The sequence below is a fragment of the Rattus norvegicus genome, chromosome 11, assembly GCF_036323735.1.
Source record: "Rattus norvegicus strain BN/NHsdMcwi chromosome 11, GRCr8, whole genome shotgun sequence".
In the NCBI taxonomy this organism is placed as follows: Eukaryota; Metazoa; Chordata; class Mammalia; order Rodentia; family Muridae; genus Rattus; species Rattus norvegicus.
Genome location: NC_086029.1, coordinates 93685815 through 93702251, shown reverse-complemented (window position 1 = coordinate 93702251; position 16437 = coordinate 93685815). Strand labels below are relative to the sequence as shown.

The 16437-nt window shown below is 48.7% G+C and overlaps 2 protein-coding genes across 5 annotated transcripts; one reads left to right on the top strand and one right to left on the bottom strand.

Moving 5' to 3' along the window:
- The first annotated feature begins 349 nt into the window (after positions 1-349).
- Positions 350-5829, top strand: Polr2h (RNA polymerase II, I and III subunit H). Of its 2 annotated transcripts, none has more exons than XM_039088583.2 (5): positions 350-1544; positions 2345-2428; positions 2512-2605; positions 3974-4057; positions 5213-5821. In XM_039088583.2, the coding sequence occupies exons 1-5, from the start codon at positions 1472-1474 to the stop codon at positions 5253-5255; spliced, it is 378 nt and encodes a 125-aa protein (XP_038944511.1). In that variant the 5' UTR covers positions 350-1471; the 3' UTR covers positions 5256-5821. The 2 variants fall into 2 exon arrangements, with proteins under 2 accessions (XP_038944511.1, NP_001128261.1); NM_001134789.1 differs by having other exon boundaries at positions 1381-1544; positions 5466-5829.
- A 129-nt stretch (positions 5830-5958) lies between these two features.
- On the bottom strand, positions 5959-15219 carry Thpol1 (thrombopoietin like 1). 3 transcript variants are annotated; one of them, XM_039088637.2, is made up of 6 exons: positions 14902-15219; positions 13493-13643; positions 13149-13276; positions 12804-12890; positions 10750-10917; positions 5959-10536 (listed from the first exon to the last, which is right to left on the bottom strand). In XM_039088637.2, exons 1-6 carry the CDS (start codon positions 15217-15219, stop codon positions 10009-10011), a joined length of 1380 nt encoding a protein of 459 aa, XP_038944565.1. In that variant the 3' UTR covers positions 5959-10008. The 3 variants fall into 3 exon arrangements, with proteins under 3 accessions (XP_038944565.1, XP_006248615.1, NP_112395.1); XM_006248553.5 differs by having other exon boundaries at positions 5959-10505; NM_031133.2 differs by having other exon boundaries at positions 9679-10517; positions 14902-14934.
- Between the last annotated feature and the right edge of the window lie 1218 nt (positions 15220-16437).

The following is a 16437-nucleotide window of genomic DNA, read 5'->3' as shown; positions in this document are numbered from 1 at the left end:
TGGGGACACTTGGACTGGGGTAGGGGGCTACTGAAAAAAGCTAAATCGGGCTCTCTAGGCCAGACCGGGGCAGCCTCTGCTTCGCACTTTCTGGCGGCTTAGACGGGTCTGGGAGGATGCCTGAGAGCCCGCTCCCCCGTCGCCTCCCTTTCTTCTTTTTCCTTCCTTTCCTCCTGGTTCCCCCGGGAAGGTGCACCTGGAACAGCTAGGCCTGGAAAGAGGGGCGGAGGTGGAGGTGGGAGGGGACGGGAAGGGGTGAGGCCCGAGGGAAGGGAGCTATTGGTGCGGGGGAGGCCGCTCCTGGGAGGCGGGTATGTGGGGGAGCAGAGGTCGCTCCTCCCAGGCACCGCTTAAGGGGGAATTTGAGTAGCTGCTGACGCCCCGAGGAGACGGCACATTGAGGCTCCACATTGTCTTTCAGGGTCCTTGGAGGGGCAAGAAGAAGGTGGTGAGGGCACAAAGGGGATGGGCAGTGTTAGGTTGGAGCCACTGGGGAGGACAGTGTCCAGAAACCTGTGGAGGAAGACTAGTACCAGGATGAAGATTCATTCAGGAAACTGGGTGCCCAGTTCAGGGGCTGTAATGAGAGGACGTAGCACCTAGAAAGAAGGTACTGCAAGCTGTCGCTTCCCAGTGAAAGTCCAATGTCCGGTGGAGGCGCACTTCAGTGTCCAGAAGAGGGTAGTACAGTGGGGTGACAGGCAGTACCAAGTTCAATTGGCAGTGTTCTAGGGGATCAGTGTGAGGCTAGTGCCAAGCAGGGACAAGGGAAGACCGGGGTGGCGAGGAGGTGAAGCCCCAGGGAGGACACAACGCGCGCGGGCTTTCCTTTACCCGAGAGTGACATCCTGGCAAATTTCCAAACCGGACGTACCCGGCTCGGAAGATGTCTAGCTGGTCAGAGCCAGCTCAGACCAGCGTGGGGGACCTTGGTGACAGTCTGAGAGCCTGGGCATTAGGTCCCGGAGGGCCGGTGCTCTGCGGGCGGGGTTCTGCTCCACCTGCCTGCAGCGTGGACTGTGCCCTCGACCCGCACGCGGACTGCAGGGAAGGGCTAGGGCCGGGCTTCTCTGGGCCAAGGATCAAGGTTCCTGGCTGGGTTAGGTAGCCTCGCTTTCCACGCTTCGGGATCCACGGTCTGAAGGGGGCGCCGTAGAGCCAGGCGCAGCGCGGTACCCGCCGGAGGTGGGACTTAATTTGTCCCCGCCTTGGGCGGAGTCACCGAGCTTCGAGACTCGCCCACCCAGCCCGAGCCGCTCCGAGGTGGCCCTTCCCGGCGGAAGTGAAGAAGCCCGAGACGGAGGCAGCGGAAGTGGCTGCGTTACGGCAGCCTGTACGCATGCGCTCTCTGCCTCGTTGCCGCTTTTGGGGCGGTCCTCTGTCCTGTCTTCTTTTCTCCACGTGAGGGGGTGCGCGAATCCCCAGTGGTGGCCGCGCGCTCAGCACCTCTGCAGCTCTCGTGCCCTTCACGATGGCGGGCATCCTGTTCGAGGATATTTTCGATGTGAAAGACATTGACCCAGAAGGCAAGAAATTTGACCGAGGTAAGGTGTGTAGGGGGCGGTATGAGGGAAGAAGCCCAACATGCCCACCCACCCCAAGTGGCCCGTCCCACCGTCTCGGCGCCTCCCCCAGGAAACAGTGCTTTTCGTGAATGAGAAACTTGAGACAGCTTTTTCTATAATATTTGCGGTGCCTGGTGCCTGGGCGGCCCTAAGCCACGGTTCCAGTATATTCCCCCTGGGAACCTTTCTAACTCCCTACACAGTTGTGTGTTCTACTCTGCACCTCGCTCGCACACTTTATTCTTAATAAAAGGTAGATGGTGCCTTACCTCAGGTCTTGCAGCGAGTTACCTGCCTGCCTCCCTAACACATAATTTTGTATTGACCTAAGAACTGTTAGCTCTTTTCGAAGCTCTCTGAATTTCATTCAGTTGACGGCTTGCTTGGTGTACTTATTTTCCCAACAATCCGGAAGTTGTTTTTTCTTGGTGTCACTTTGCCTGGAGGCAAATGTTTTAAGACAGATGTCAGTTCTCAATACATCCCGCAGTTTCCCTCAGCACAGTGCCTCCTACCAGGAACAGGAAGTCTCTGGACAAGTGAGAGTTTAGTCTAAGCCATCCAGGCATGTTTAGAGCCTAGAGACTGGCCACTGCTAGAAGGGCTTTGCTGCTTTCTTGGGACCCTGTCACCTTCTGAGGTTACTACCCTCTTCCTTCGTGTGAATCTGGTTTTGACTGCAGTTATGCGAGGCTGGTGGGTGTGGGCATGTTAGATGCGTTTGACCCCAAGCCGGCATCCCTAGGCTTTGTAATTATGTCTGTCTCACTCTTCCCCAGTATCCCGTCTGCATTGTGAGAGTGAATCTTTCAAGATGGACCTCATCTTAGATGTAAACATTCAGATTTACCCTGTAGACTTAGGTAAGTATTGAACACAGGTGACGACAAGAAGATTTTGGTCTTGGATGTCTTCTTCTTCACTCTGATGTTGCTGCTCTATTCAGGTGACAAGTTCCGGTTGGTTATAGCTAGTACTTTGTATGAAGATGGTACCTTGGATGATGGTGAATACAACCCCACAGACGACAGGCCTTCCAGGTGAGGTAGCAGTAAACAAGTGACTACAATAAGAAGTGTATAGAAAATATAATATGAGGATTATAGATTATGAATCTATACATACATATAGTTAAATATTATAGAAAATTTGCTTCTGTAATAATATATAGCATATACTACCCTATGCATATTATATGCAATGTATAACATAAGTTATATAATATGTATTCGGTATGTTATATACTATGTATATGTTAATAATATATAATTATATAGTAACATAAAAACAACTATGAGAATATAATGAATGGAAAGTATAACATATTTTATATATTGTATATAATGTTATAATATATATGTATTATATTAATGTTATATATTATATGTTATATATTATGTTATATATATTACATATTATATATATTATATATTATATATTATATGTAATGTTATATATTATATGTATTATAAAGAAAGGAAAACAAGTATGTAAAAAGGTCTTTATGTACTTGTTTCTAGGGATAAATGGTTGTTGTCAGTGGAATTTGGATTGCCTTAAAGACATTGCTGCAGTTAGAATTCTGACAACTGGAACTGGATGTGATGGCTTTTGTCTGTCATTCCAGGACTCAGGAGACAGATCACGAGTCTCAGGCCAGCCTTGACTACATGAGACCTTGTGTCTAAAAAAAAAAATTGAAAAAAATCCAAATGAGGAGTATTGTTGATTACTGAGAGCAGCGATCACAAGCTTGTGAATTGCCACTATATTTACTTGAGGCAGGGTTTTCTCACTTTGTAGTCCTGGTTGACCTGGTCTATGTAGATCGGGATGGCCTTGAACTCACAGTCACATCTATCTCCTTTGCCTCCTCAGTGCTAGAGTTAAGGTTAAGTACCTCCAATGGCTGCAGGTGTAGCTTTTTTAAGGCTGAGGAGAGCAGTGCATAGTAACCTAAGGGAGCTTGGTGTGGTAGAAAGACTATGAAGTAGTAGGTCTGGTGGCCTACACCCTTAATCCCAGCACCTGGGAGACAGAAGCACAAGTATCTGTCTGAGTTTGAGGCCAGCCTGGACTATGTAGCCAGTTAGGATAGCCAGGACTACATAGAGAGACCCGGTCTCAAAGGTTATAAGGCCACGACTTGCTCTGAGTTTTCAGCTCTCAGCCTTCTGTTTCCTCATCACCAAAATACAGATGGTCGTGTCTAGCTCACAGAGCTTCTGTGGGAGCTAAGGAAGGTCAGGCTTCTGTAGTGCACTTCTTATCAGTCTTCACTTTTTTTTTTTTTTTTTTTTTTTGAGCCAAGATCATTTTATTCCCACTCATCATTATGTTTGCAGTCTCCACTTTTAAAGTTCCCTTGTACTGTTACCCTGAAGAGTAACTTGGTGTGTTGTTTGTAGGGCTGACCAGTTTGAGTATGTAATGTATGGGAAAGTGTACAGGATCGAAGGGGACGAGACCTCAACGGAAGCAGCCACACGTCTGTAAGTAACACGGTCTAGAAAAGTCTTCTGCCTCCCTGTTCTGAGGTGGGGCCATGCTTCTATTTCTGTGTTGCCTTCTCCCCACCCCCTTGTTTTTTCTTAGTATTCCAAATCTAGGTGGAAGAATTTGTCTTGGGAACAGTTTCCAGTCTGAATGTGGGTCACTTAACGTCACCTGTTGTCAGGGTTTCAAGACTCTGTTGTCCAGAGGACACACTGGTAATCTGTCTTGCTTTGTGAGGGACAACAGAGCATCTTCCTGGATAACCACATGCATATTCATAGTTAGGCCTTTTTTGTTGGTTTTTACAACTTTATGTGTTGCTTCTCTGTATCCCAACCCTTGGATCTTTGGTTCACCACCTGATTTTTTTTTTTTCCCTTTAAAATGATATTAAAACAGTGTGGTTGTCAGAAACTTGAAGCAGAGAAATATTAAAAAAAAAAAAAAGTCACCTAAGGAATCTTTTAGATAAAGAGTTTGGATAGTTGGTGTGGTAGCAAATACCTTTAATCCCAGCATTTGGGAGACAGAAGCAGGTAGATTTCTGTGAGTTGGGCTAGCCTGGTCTACAGAGTGAGTTCCAGGACAGCTACATAGTGAGACCCCGCTTTTCTTTTCTTTTTTTTTTTCTTTCTAAGATTTATTTGTTTGTTTTATGTAAGTACACGGTACACTGTCATTGTCTTCAGACACACCAGAAGAGGGCACTAGATCCCATTACAGATGGTTGTGAGCCACCATGTGGTTGCTGGGAATTGAACTCAGGGCCTCTGGAAGAGCAGTCAGTGCTCTTAACCTCTGAGCCATCTCTCCAGCCCGAGACCCCGCTTTTCAAAAACAGAAGCAAACAAGAAAAAAAAAAAAGAGTATTTTTTTTTAACTGTTTACTTTTCCCTTTTACGATCCTTTACAATGTTTTCTTCTTCCTTCTTCTTTTTCCGTTAGCTGAAAACTCTCCCCAACTTTTTTCCTTTTCCCTTGGAGACAGGGTCTCTGTGTTAACCTGGGTTGGAACTGACCCAGGTTACCGCTGGACTCAGGAGATGTACTTGACACCTCCCGCTCCTGGGAGTGTAGGCGTGAGCCATCCTCCTGGCTTCTTTAGCATCATCAAAAATATTTAACTGCGTGTGTATGTGTATCACGTGCAGGCGTCAGTCCAGCAAGTTCAGAGGAGGGCCTTGGATCCCTTGAATGGGATCACAGTGCTTGTGACTTGTCTCGTGGTGCTGGGCGCCCAGGTCTTCTGCATTCTGCAAGAGCAGCTCGAGATCTTAAGGCTGAGCCATCTCTCCAGCTCCTGTGTAAACAGTGCGGTAGCTGTGTAACACTGCAGTGAGTGGTGACACCTTCATCTGGATGTCCCCTCGTTCTGGGCCCAGCCGCATTTCCCGTCTATTCCAGCTCTGCGTATGTGTCCTATGGCGGCCTCCTCATGAGGCTTCAGGGGGACGCCAACAACCTGCATGGATTTGAGGTGGACTCCCGAGTCTACCTGCTGATGAAGAAGCTGGCGTTCTGAACTTCCGGGAAACCAGCCTTGCCGCTTAGTCACTCGAGCCACGGACATTGGTCAAGCCTGTGCACGAGCTGTTTGCCTGTAGAAGTGATGGTGCTCTGTGTCCTCTGTGGTACATCTTCAGCTTCTCCGAATTCAGTGGAAAACCGACCAGTCTGTAAAAGGCCAAGTGGGAGAGCCTAGCACGAACCTGAAGTTGTATTATTATTATTTTTTTTTAATTAAAGTTTACTTTTTCAGACTCTTCTCCATCACTGGGGGGAATTGAAGGAGTTTTTTTTGTTGTTGTTGTTGTTGTTTTGTTTTGTTTTTTTAAAACATTTATTGTGTATAAGTACATTGTAGCTGTCTTCAGACACACCAGAAGAGGGCATCAGATTTCTTTTTTTTTTAATTTTTTTTAAATTAATTTTTATTTATATGAGTACAGTGTAGCTGTCTTCAGACACACCAGAAGAGGGAATCAGATCTCATTACAGATGGTTGTGAGCCACCATGTGGTTGCTGGGAATTGAACTCAGGACCTTTGGAAGAGCAGTCAGTGCTCTTAACCGCTGAGCCATCTCTCCAGCCCGGAATCGAAGGTTTTGCTTTTGCTATTTAGCCCACACTGGCCTTGAACTTGATCTTCCTGCCACCATCCCCTGAGTTTCTAGGATTGAGTCATACCTGGTATTTGCAAATCTGGGTCTCAAAACCCTCTATTCTAAATCTGTTTGTCTCTCTGTCTCTGTCTTTTTCCCTTTCGATTCCCTCTTACCTTACCCCACCCTCGTGGTGTGTGTGTGTGTGTGTGTGTGTGTGTGTGTGTGTGTGTGTGTGTGTGTGTATGTGTGTGTGTGTGTGTGTGTGTGTGTGCACTTCTATCACCTGAATCCTGGGAATTGAACTGAGATCGTCAAGACAAGCTTCTTTATTTACTGAGCACTTTTGCTGGCCTCCAGTTGTCTCTTGATGACCTGGATTTGTCACAGGAACCGGTTTCCCTGCTGGGATGCCTGGGGTGTTTCCTTCCCTTCTCTTTTTCGTTCTTTACAAGAGGTGTTAGAAAGGTGTTAGAAATAATGTTTAGGGAAATGGGTTGAAAATGAGTGGCCTCAGCGGGGAGGAGCAAAGGTGTTTTCACTTTCCACTGTAGGGTGTGTGGGTGTGATGCACTGGGGGATGGGAGGAATCTGCATAGACTCTTGTAATCATCCCATGGAGTCTGCTTTTGTAGGGCTGAGGGAAGATGGATTAGCTTACACTGGAAGATCCTTATCAGTAATGTGGTACAATTCCACCGTCTTGGTAGACTCCTGGCTGTCCCAGCAAAGAAAAGGGGACTTGAGAAGTATTCTGCTTATAAGCACTTCCCCCCCAAAACATATATTTTGTCTTATCGTATGCGTGCGTTAGGGAGAAGGAGTCCCTTCTTACTAACATGTGGTGCACATTCGTTCAGTGTTGATGTCTGGGCTCCTTCACCCACTGAGCCTTCTTGCCAGCATGCTCTTCCTGTGCAGGGTATGTGTGTGTGTGTTTAAGTGTGTAAGAAATGATGGAGTCGGCTACACAGAGTGATTTGGTTTTGACTTTTGGCTTTGGTTTTGACAGTGCAGAGATCAAACCCAAGGCTTAGTAGTCAGGCAAGTGTGGCATCCATCACTCAGCTGGATCTTTAGGCAAGGTCTAAAAAAGGCCCTCAAAGGTAGAGTCTGAACTACCTGAAACTGGTTATATAGCCAAGGGTGGCCTTGAACTGTTTTTTTTTTTTTAAAGGTTTTATTTATTTCATGTATGTGCATACACTGTCACTGTCTTCAGACACATCAGAAAGGGACATCGGATCCCATTACAGATGGTTGTGAGTCACCATGTGGTTGCTGGGATTTGAACTCAGGACCTCTAGAGGAGCAGGCAGTGCTCTTAACCGCTGAGCCATCTCTCCAGCCCAACCTTGAACTTGTGATCCTCCTGCCTCAACCTCACAAACTGCTGAACTTACAGGCGTGCTCCTGGTTTCAGGATTAGAGTCTTAAGGCAGATAGGGTTACGACCGGTTACTCAGATTGCCAGTGCGAGGCGCCTGGAACTTCGGCTTAGCTGCAGGGAACATTCTCACCTGCTGTCTGCTGAGAGCACAGTTTCTGGTCTCCAGCATGTCTAACTCTGGGTGCTGGCTCTTCTGGGCTGTAGCATTTTGCTCGGTGGTTTTTCATTTCTTTGGTTTGGTTTTGTGCCGAGAGATTGAACCCAGGACTTGTGTTTGCTATGTAAGAGCTCTACCACTGAGCTATGTCCTTGCAGTAAATTAATGTTTGAAACAGTCTGGACTCAAACTCTATGTAGCTGGAGTACTGTGTTTACAGGCATGTACCATTATGTACAGCTTTGCCTCTTTAACTTAAATTTTATCCGTGTGTATGTGTGATGCGTACATGCACACGTGGGAGTCAGCGCGTGATGCTGTGTATAATGAGGTCAGAAGCAACGTCTGGGAGTTGGTTCTGGCCTTTTCCGAGGGTTCCTGGCCATAGACACGTTAGACTCTCATGATAAGCACTTGGACCTACTGAGCCATCTTGCTGGCTCTGAATTCTTTCTCAAATGTTAAATTTAGCTTCCTTTAGTGTTACAACAAATTACAAATTATACTTATCCTAGAATTAGTAGATAAAGGACTGTCACGTAGAAACTGACACTGAGATTCCAATGACGTTTTTTAGCTCTGCGCAACTGTTGATCCCTTTGTCGGGTTCTGCCCACACAGACACCTAGCGCTGTCTGGATTGTTATCCCCACAACTGCTATCTGCTTGCTCTTCCACTCAGAGCTCCTTAAGACTGTATATACTCTCCAAGGACATGGAAGTCTCTGAAGTAAATACTCACCAAAGGGCATGCTAGGCAGTACACCACACCAGGAAGATGGATGGGCTGAGACTCAGACTGGAGTGTTCTTTTTCTGCTGGAAGGCTATGTGACCATTGGGAAGCCTTGGTGTCTCTTCATGTATAAAACAGGATAGGTAATACCTACCATACAGACTTGGGGTGGGGGGATCCTGGGACATCTACTCCCTGTGTGAAGAACACCTTTCCCTTGTGTGTGCGCACACGTGTGCGTGTGTGTGTGCGTGCGTGTGTGTGTGTGTGTGTGTGTGTGTGTGTGTGTGTATGTGTGTTTGGAATTGTGAGACCCTGACTTCTCCACCTACATGGTAGCCTTTCCTCCTTTACTTCGGAATAGAAGAGGGAAAAGCTCTCACCAGTCTTCTCCCAGGACTCTGGCCATTGTAGGCTGACCCTTGGCAATATAGTTTTTGTTCTTGTGCAAAGTAAACCTCTAACACCAACGAAGCAGAGACTCACGTTTACTCGCAAAACCCGTAACTCTGCCTTCATTTGCAGGGGAGGGTGGTTCCCAGTAGACTTCCTGGTGGTCACACAGGACTGCCTTTTAGATGCATTTGTGGAAACTAGAAAGAGCCTTCAACTGCTCTTTGCTTGTCCTGCTGCGTGAGCTACGGAGCCTGACTCCTGCACTTCCGCCTGACCTCCACAGGAGGGAAGCAGGAGCCCAGGCCTGCGTAAGCTCCCGCTGAGCTGCTGATACTCTGAGCTGTTTGCTCAGCTGCCTCATCCAAGTCTGGTCTTTACTGAACCATCTGCACAGCTTACCTGGGGCGTGGAGTTCCCCAAGCTTCCTGTTAGCTTTCTTGGGAGGTAGGGTCCGGGAGGTCTGTTGTCCCAGTGAAGAACATTGGTCCCTTGGTTTTTAATTGGCTTTTGGGTGCTGTCGTTCTCAAACAGGTTCAGTTTTGTCTCTAAGTAGGGGCAGCCTTTCTCAGAGATTAACCTGGTAATCCTTTATCAAGAGCAGTATCTTGAGGACCAAACATTCTCACTGGGAATCACAGTGAAGGGAATGAGGGCATTGGGAGGGAACTTAAACTTGAAAGCAAAGAAGAGTTCCCTTTCGTTTTCTGATACAGTATTAGTCTCTACCTGGGTTGAAAGGCTAGACCGGTCTAGGCATTTGCAGACTTAGTGTATGAAAGCACATGTAGAGAATTCGTCATTTTCAAATTTGTACAGGAAATAGACCAAAGATAGCTGCTCTGATGAATATTGTTGATAGGTTAAGAAAAAAATCGCTCCTAAGGTTGTACAGTGTCCTGGCCTGTGTATCCCTTTCCCAGGGCCCGTTAGGCGAGAGCAGGATGTCTAGTGAGCTGCCTCAGAGCCTTCCTGAGGAAGCTTGCCCCTGAGAGATGTTGCAGACGATCGCTCTCCGTGCCAGTGCACGGGACGCTTACTGAGACCAAGTCCTGGATGAGGGTTGGTAGAGTTAGGTATGGTGGTGGAGGGGTCAGGAAACGGGGGGGAGCTGGGGTGGAGACCCAGGGGTGGGGAAGGTAGGTGAAGGAGGGAAAAGTGTGTATCCATCAGCAGCAAGGCTTGGGATAGGAGGAAGTCCACTCTGGAGGTTGAGTGGCAAGGAGCCTTTGTTGAAAGCTCCTGGCACAACGTCTGGGGCTTCCAGGGTCTGTAGTGAGGTCCCAGCAAAGAGCCCATGAGTTCCATTCACAGGTTCGTGTGTCCCGTTCAGGTATCCAGGGATTTGGTCTAAGGACCCGGAGGTTTGATTTAGCTGACCAGGAATAATCTTGGCTCTGAATCCTTGAAGCCTGTTCAGAAGTCCAGGGCCAGCAGTTCTGGCTACAACACTGAAGTTCGTCTCCAACAATCCAGAAGTCCTGTTTGGGAACTTGTTTAGTGTGAGGAGTTGAGAGGTTCTGCTTGGGACAGCTGTGGTGGGAAGGGTCCGTCTGACACAGAGGGCGGGACCTTCTACCAGCAGCAGGAAGCGCACCTTTCCCCGAAGCAGTTGTTGCAAGCTCAAGAAGAGGGCACTGGGGTCCTTGTGAGCTGTGGTCCTGCCCTGTGGAGGAAGCTGAAGGCAGAGGATGGGCCTGAGGCCAGTGAGTTGGCCCACATATCAGGCCTCTTCTCACTAAGGTGGAAAGATTTACTGCCAGCACCCAGGTATTGTGGCTGAGAAGCATCACTCCGTATAGACCAGCTTTCATACACTGAAGACACCTAGAATCTAGAATCCCTTGTCTTTTCCCAGGTCCTTAGAGGAACTGAGTAAGAGGGTAGTTTCTATAGGTCTGGGGACTTACCTGGGTTCCTAGGAGGCCCTGCAGGGCTCCCAAGAGGAGGCGAACCTGACCAGAAAGCTGTCCCAGGAGGGATGAGAGGCAGGAGGGTTCCAACTGTCCTCGTGCTGCCATCACCCCCTCCAGTAGAAGGGACACTGCCCCTAGAATGTCCTGTGCCTTGCTCTGTTCCTGAGAAAGAAAAAGTAGACTGCTTCAAAAAAACGTGCTAAGAATGGGTGGGGAGCCCATAGGAGTAGCCAGCAGGATGAATCATAGGAGCTGAGAATTGGACAGGATGAGGGTCCCACCCATCACAGGAATTCCTCCACAGTCTCCTAATAACCAGCTATTGGCCTCTGCTTCAGCAACTCCAGTGTCCATCAGTGTAGCCTGGTCTTGCATGGACTCTTAGAAAGCCACCCTGTCTTGTCGCAGTGTTTAGCTCTAGGCTGCACCGTTGCAGTCCTAGTCTTTCAGATACAAAACTGTTGCCCACAGCATTTCTAAGTTAAACGTAGCAACAAAACTGTCACCATAACCGTGAAGATGAAAAGAAAGGGCTTGACAAATGGCAGAGCTGGATATGATGGCCCAGGACTCTAATCCCAGCACTGGGGGGGTGGGGGGGTGGGGTAGGGTGAGGTGGGGAGGGGGCTGAGATAGGAGGATCACAAGTTCAAGGCCAGTCTGGAATACATAGTTAGACCCTGCTACAAACACAGAGATAAAGCTATAATTTATATGACTCATCCTTCTCCTGACCCAGGGCTCCTAGGAGACTTGAAAAGAAAGGGGATTCTACAAGTGCAGCTAAGTGCCACCTGGCTTGCTCTTGCTGCTGCGTTTTTTTTTGTTTTGTTTTGTTTTGTTTTGTTTTGTTTGTTTGTTTTTTTGAGACAAGGTCTCACTATATAGCCTAGGCTAGCCTGTAGCCCCTCATCTTTCTGCCCCACTCTGTGAGCTGCTAAGATTTCTGGTTTGGGTCACTATGCCCAGCAAAGATTTGAATCTTGATTTTGCCTTAATTTAGTGGTACTTTCTGCTTTATGTCACCTGTGGACAGCAGACCAGAGTCCATGCCAACTTAAGAAGGTTGAGAAGCTGGGCATTGATGGCACATCTTTGACCTCAGCACTCGGTAGGCAGAGGCAGACAGACGGACCTCTGAGTTTGAAGCCAGCCTGGTCTATAGAGCAAGTTCCAGGACAGCCATGGATAGACATAAAGACACCCTGACTTGAAAAACCAAAGGAGAAGGAGGAGGAGGAGGAGGAGGAAAGGAGGATGAGGAAGGAAAGAGGAGGAGGAAGGAGAAGGGAGAAGGAAGGAGGGGAAGATGAAGAACAAGAAGTCAGTCAGACAGACAGACAGACAGACAGGAAGCTGACGAGCCCTTGAAATGGCTCAGGTAAAGGTGCTTGTGGCCCAGCTTGATGACTCTGACCTCTACATGGCATGTGCTGCCGTGTATATAAACAATGCATTAAAGAAAAGACTGAACAAGACTAAGAATAGGCCAAAGGTATGGACACGAAAGGCTTCTAACCAACTTTTTATGGTATTCAGTTTCAAATCTTTTTAGCATGCATATGTACGTACTATCTCATATATATGTGCGTGTATATACAAATATACATATGTACAAATATATGTATGTGTATTTACATATATGTTACACGCACACGCACACATGTGTTTAAGACAGCATCTTATTCCCTGCTGGCCTTGAACTTACAGCGATCTGTTTGCCACTGTCTCCTGAGCGATGAGATTAAAGGCATGAAACTAAGCCTATTTGGTCAGAAATTTGGCATTGTTTTCTCAAGAGCTCATCATAGGTGAATGTAATTTGGGATAAGGTGGCCAAGCTGAAAGTAAGACTTTCAGGGAATTCAAGAATTTTCAGGAATAGAGGAGCAGTAGGGATCCGATAATAACAGGAGCTATGGAAGGCAATATGACAAATTTCCCCCCTCCCTCTCCTTTTCTTTTTTTGAGATGGGGTCTCACTCTGCAGTCCAACTGACTGGTGGGAAGACTCTAGGCTAGCAGGTGTGAATCCTGGAGCCTCTTACCGTCTGGGTTTTCCATTCTCCCAGGCTAAAGTCCACAGCAGGCAGCAGGACAGGGATAGACAAAGGGTTGACGTCAGGACACTGACTCTGTTAAAAAAAAAATAAAAAAGGTGGGGGCAGGAGGAAAGAGCTGAAGTAGAGGTCAGGAGGGTGGCCGTGACTGGGATGGTCTTCCTTAGTACCATGCTCATGGGAGCTTCTAAGAGATTAACGCAAAGCGTAGCCCTTGCCAGAGCTAAGACGAGGTGGTGTGGCCAAAGACAGTACAGGAGTGAGAGGAACTGAAGGCCTGAGCTCCTCAACTCAGTTAAGGGGATAGAAAGCAAAGGGCTTGGGGTTGCTTACCAGTCGGCTGTGAAGGAGGTAGGAGTCACGAAGCAGTTTATTTAGGAGTCTGGGGTCACAGGCGGGAGGAACTGGGCTGGACAGAGTTAGTCTTGCGGTGAGGAGAAGTATGGCCACCAGGAGCAAATCTTAGATGAGGAGAGGTGAAGTTGAAGGGTCGATAAGGAGAAACGCACTCTCAGGTGGTGACTCAGGGATCCCCATTTGGGAGCCAGACCTGAAATCCAGGGGTCCGGTGTCCAGACAGACACCTTTTCTCCGGAGACTGGGCTTCCCAGCCCTCTGCATCCTTGTCCCCTGCCAATCCAAGCTTGAACTTGTCCCCAGCCCTCACGTAGCCTTACCAGTCAGCTCCATTCTGCCCAGGGTGTCTGACTGCAGTGGCTCCCTGTGTGGGGCCTCTCCCCTGAATCTTTCCTGGGGCCATGGAGACGGCTTGAGCTTTTGTACCTCTGCACAGAGTGGGGTGGGGACAGGTGGGCCAAGGAATCTATCCTGAAAATGACAGAAATAGTGAATCTTTCATCAGGTCTCAAGGAAAAGACTTTCTGGTGCAGGGAAACACGTGCGTGGAGGCCTTGAGGTGCGGGCCAGCCAGGGCCAGAGTTCTTCGCATTCTGACTCTCCCATGTTTTCTTGTGACTGAAGCATAGAGTGTCTCCTCTTTGTTGGGGGACTCTTCAGTGACTCCGATGAAGTCCTGGTGCCCCATCTACTGATTGCTGCCCTGCTGAGAGCAGCGAGATGTTACATACCCAGCTTAAGTGGACTCAAATTCTGAGCACCATTGCTTGTTATCTGGGAGAGAACGTGGGATGGGAATAGAGAAGGGGGTGTCGTTAAGTCAGGAGAAGAGTAGAAAATGGGTCATTGGGCCAAGATGTGCCAGATGAGCACATCTGTGCTGAGGAACAGAGACCTTGTTGGGAGTGGGGCTGAGGCAGGAGAATGGACCACCAGAGACAAGAATTAAAAGAGACACTTGTTTCTCATTCTTTCCTTTTTGCCCCGCAAATAAAACCCAGGACTTTTCTTTAGATTTCCAAGTTCTGAAATGCCCCATTACTCAAATCAGAGGGCTAATAGAAGTAGGACGTCCTTCCTGAGGCAAGTGTCCTGGGAGGCACTTACAGAGCAAGACGATACTACCGCACTCACATGGCTTATTTCACCTTAGACATGGCCGGTGTATTCATTGCAGCTGCAGCTGCCTCCCTGCCCCCTCCAGATCCCTTCCACGTCCTTCCTGGGACCCCCACTTTTCACAAGTTGAGCAGAGACTTGCACCTGATTCAATATTGGGATCTCCTGTGGGTCGGTCAACACACACAAGCTTCCCCTCTATTACCCTGTTCTTGTGCCTTGGCTCACCTCAGCCAGTTCCCCAGTCCCAGGATTCAGAACCTTAAGCTAGCAGGAATGACAATATGAGAATAGGGATTAGGATTGTGTCCCCAGGACAAAGTTCTCTTGTTCTGCACGCACCTCTTTTCTTATTCTCTCATGGCCCCAACGCAGCCAGACCTTTGCTGAATTCTACCGAGTCTGTGAATAGTCCCTCATAAACCTGTTACCCAACCCCCTTTCCCTGCTCTGTCCCGCTCCTCCCATTCTGGGAAGGCTCCACTCTTCTTGACAAAGGTCAGTGCCTGTAGGTTCCAGTTTGCCTGCCCCTCCCCCAGCTCTGGGCCGAGCTCTTTCTTGTTCTTCATACCATACCCTCACTTAACCCCAAATGGTGCTTGTCACTCACCAGGTGAAGAAGGGCTTCAGGACCCAGGTACACAGTAGGCAGCACTCTGGGGAGCAGGTAGGTAGGAAGACACTGGCTGGGGTACAGCCCCTCCTCTGTAGTAGGGTCACTAGCCTGCCCAGGCCACTTCCGCCCAATCAGAGAGCAGAGAGCCACCAAGCCCTGGTGAAGGCCCCGGAAATGACGACTTCTTTTCCTATCTACCGGGCCTAGAGCCCACGGCTGGACCATGGTCGGTGAATGGAGCCCGGTCCCTCCACCCACACACGCTCTAGAGAGGATCTGAATAGCAGGAGCTGTCTCATGTCCTGGGCACATGAGACCCTGAGGCCCGGGTGAGAGAGAGGAGAAAGGGGTTTGTCCAGGAGAAATCTGGCGGAATACATTTGTCCCTGGGAAAGAGAGGTCTTGTTTTAGATTGGTGACGTTTTGGTTCCCGACTCTCCAAATTTCTTTTCCCTGAACAGTATCCCTGTGGCTGAAATCTGACAGCACTTTGGCTTTCTTGTGTTCCCTTCCATATTCCCCTGCTCCAGAGGAGTGTCTTTCCTGGTATTTCCCCTTTCCAACTGGCAATGTAGGGATTGCCTATATGAGAGAATGATCATGTTACAGGAAACAGGGTTTGGACGATATGTGGGACCTGGGGAGTGAAGGGATATGCGTTTGGTTAAGACTGAGCCCAGAGCACCTCTTTAATCTCAGCACTTGGGAGGCAGAGGCAGGTGGATCTCAGGAAGTTTGAGGCTAGCCTGGCCTACCTAGTGAGCTACAGGCCAGCCAGGGCTACATAATGAGAACCTGTTTCAAAATGAGAGACAGACAAATAGATTGACTGGGCTTAGGTACCCTTCTTTCTCCTGGAGGTACAGGGACCTGGAGAGCTCAGCTCTGTGGGCAAGCCTGCCGTTGATTGCTCAATGGTCCCCTTCCAGTCCTACCATTATACATGTGATGAGAGAAATAACCAGGCCCATCTGTTCCTGTCTTAGGAAAGACAGCTGCCGAGCCTCCCCCACAAATACCTCTTTGCTGGCTCCTCTCTCTCTTCCTTTGGCCCTGGCTCTAGCTCCTGTGCTTTCTCCTCAGTCCCTGTCTCCCCACAGTCTGTCCTCTGGGACCCTGGGGCCTGACCCTGCCCTCTCTCCCTTGTTCTTCCTCAGGCTTTCTCCCGTGCCTCCTCTGAGGATGGACTGTCTATTAAGGAGTATGGCCCAGATCCCAGAATTCTCCAGTTGAATAAGAGATACCTCCTAAGATTAGGAAGCCTGATGCTGGGATAGCGGGAAGTGGTGGGGGTAGGAGAGGATGGGGAGGCTTGTCTAGAAAAGCAGGACGAAGGAGGTGGGGAATGACCTGGAGAGGAATAAGGTCCTCCCTCAGATGAAGGAAAACCACCAGTCAGAGGTGATAGATGATACAGTTGGATGGACTTGGGGACAGGTTGGGGTGGTGGTGGAATACGAGTCCACTCGTGGGGAAGCACTGCTTGATTCTGGGAAGCGCAAGCTAGGTTCCTGACCCTGGGAACTGAAG

What these genes read in the sequence shown, in the direction of transcription:
- Polr2h (NM_001134789.1), top strand. Translation starts at nt 1,472, where the DNA reads ATGGCGGGCATCCTGTTCGAGGATATTTTCGATGTGAAAGACATTGAC. An exon ending in AGGCAAGAAATTTGACCGAG is followed by an intron (nt 1,545 to 2,344) that starts GTAAGGTGTGTA and finishes ACTCTTCCCCAG; the next exon opens with TATCCCGTCTGCATTGTGAG. An exon ending in ACGGAAGCAGCCACACGTCT is followed by an intron (nt 4,058 to 5,465) that starts GTAAGTAACACG and finishes CGTCTATTCCAG; the next exon opens with CTCTGCGTATGTGTCCTATG.
- Thpol1 (XM_006248553.5), bottom strand. Translation starts at nt 15,219, where the DNA reads ATGTGCCCAGGACATGAGACAGCTCCTGCTATTCAGATCCTCTCTAGA. An exon ending in GAGAATGGAAAACCCAGACG is followed by an intron (nt 10,918 to 12,803) that starts GTAAGAGGCTCC and finishes TTTCTTTCTCAG; the next exon opens with GAACAGAGCAAGGCACAGGA. An exon ending in AGGGCCTCCTAGGAACCCAG is followed by an intron (nt 10,506 to 10,749) that starts GTAAGTCCCCAG and finishes CTTCCTCCACAG; the next exon opens with GGCAGGACCACAGCTCACAA.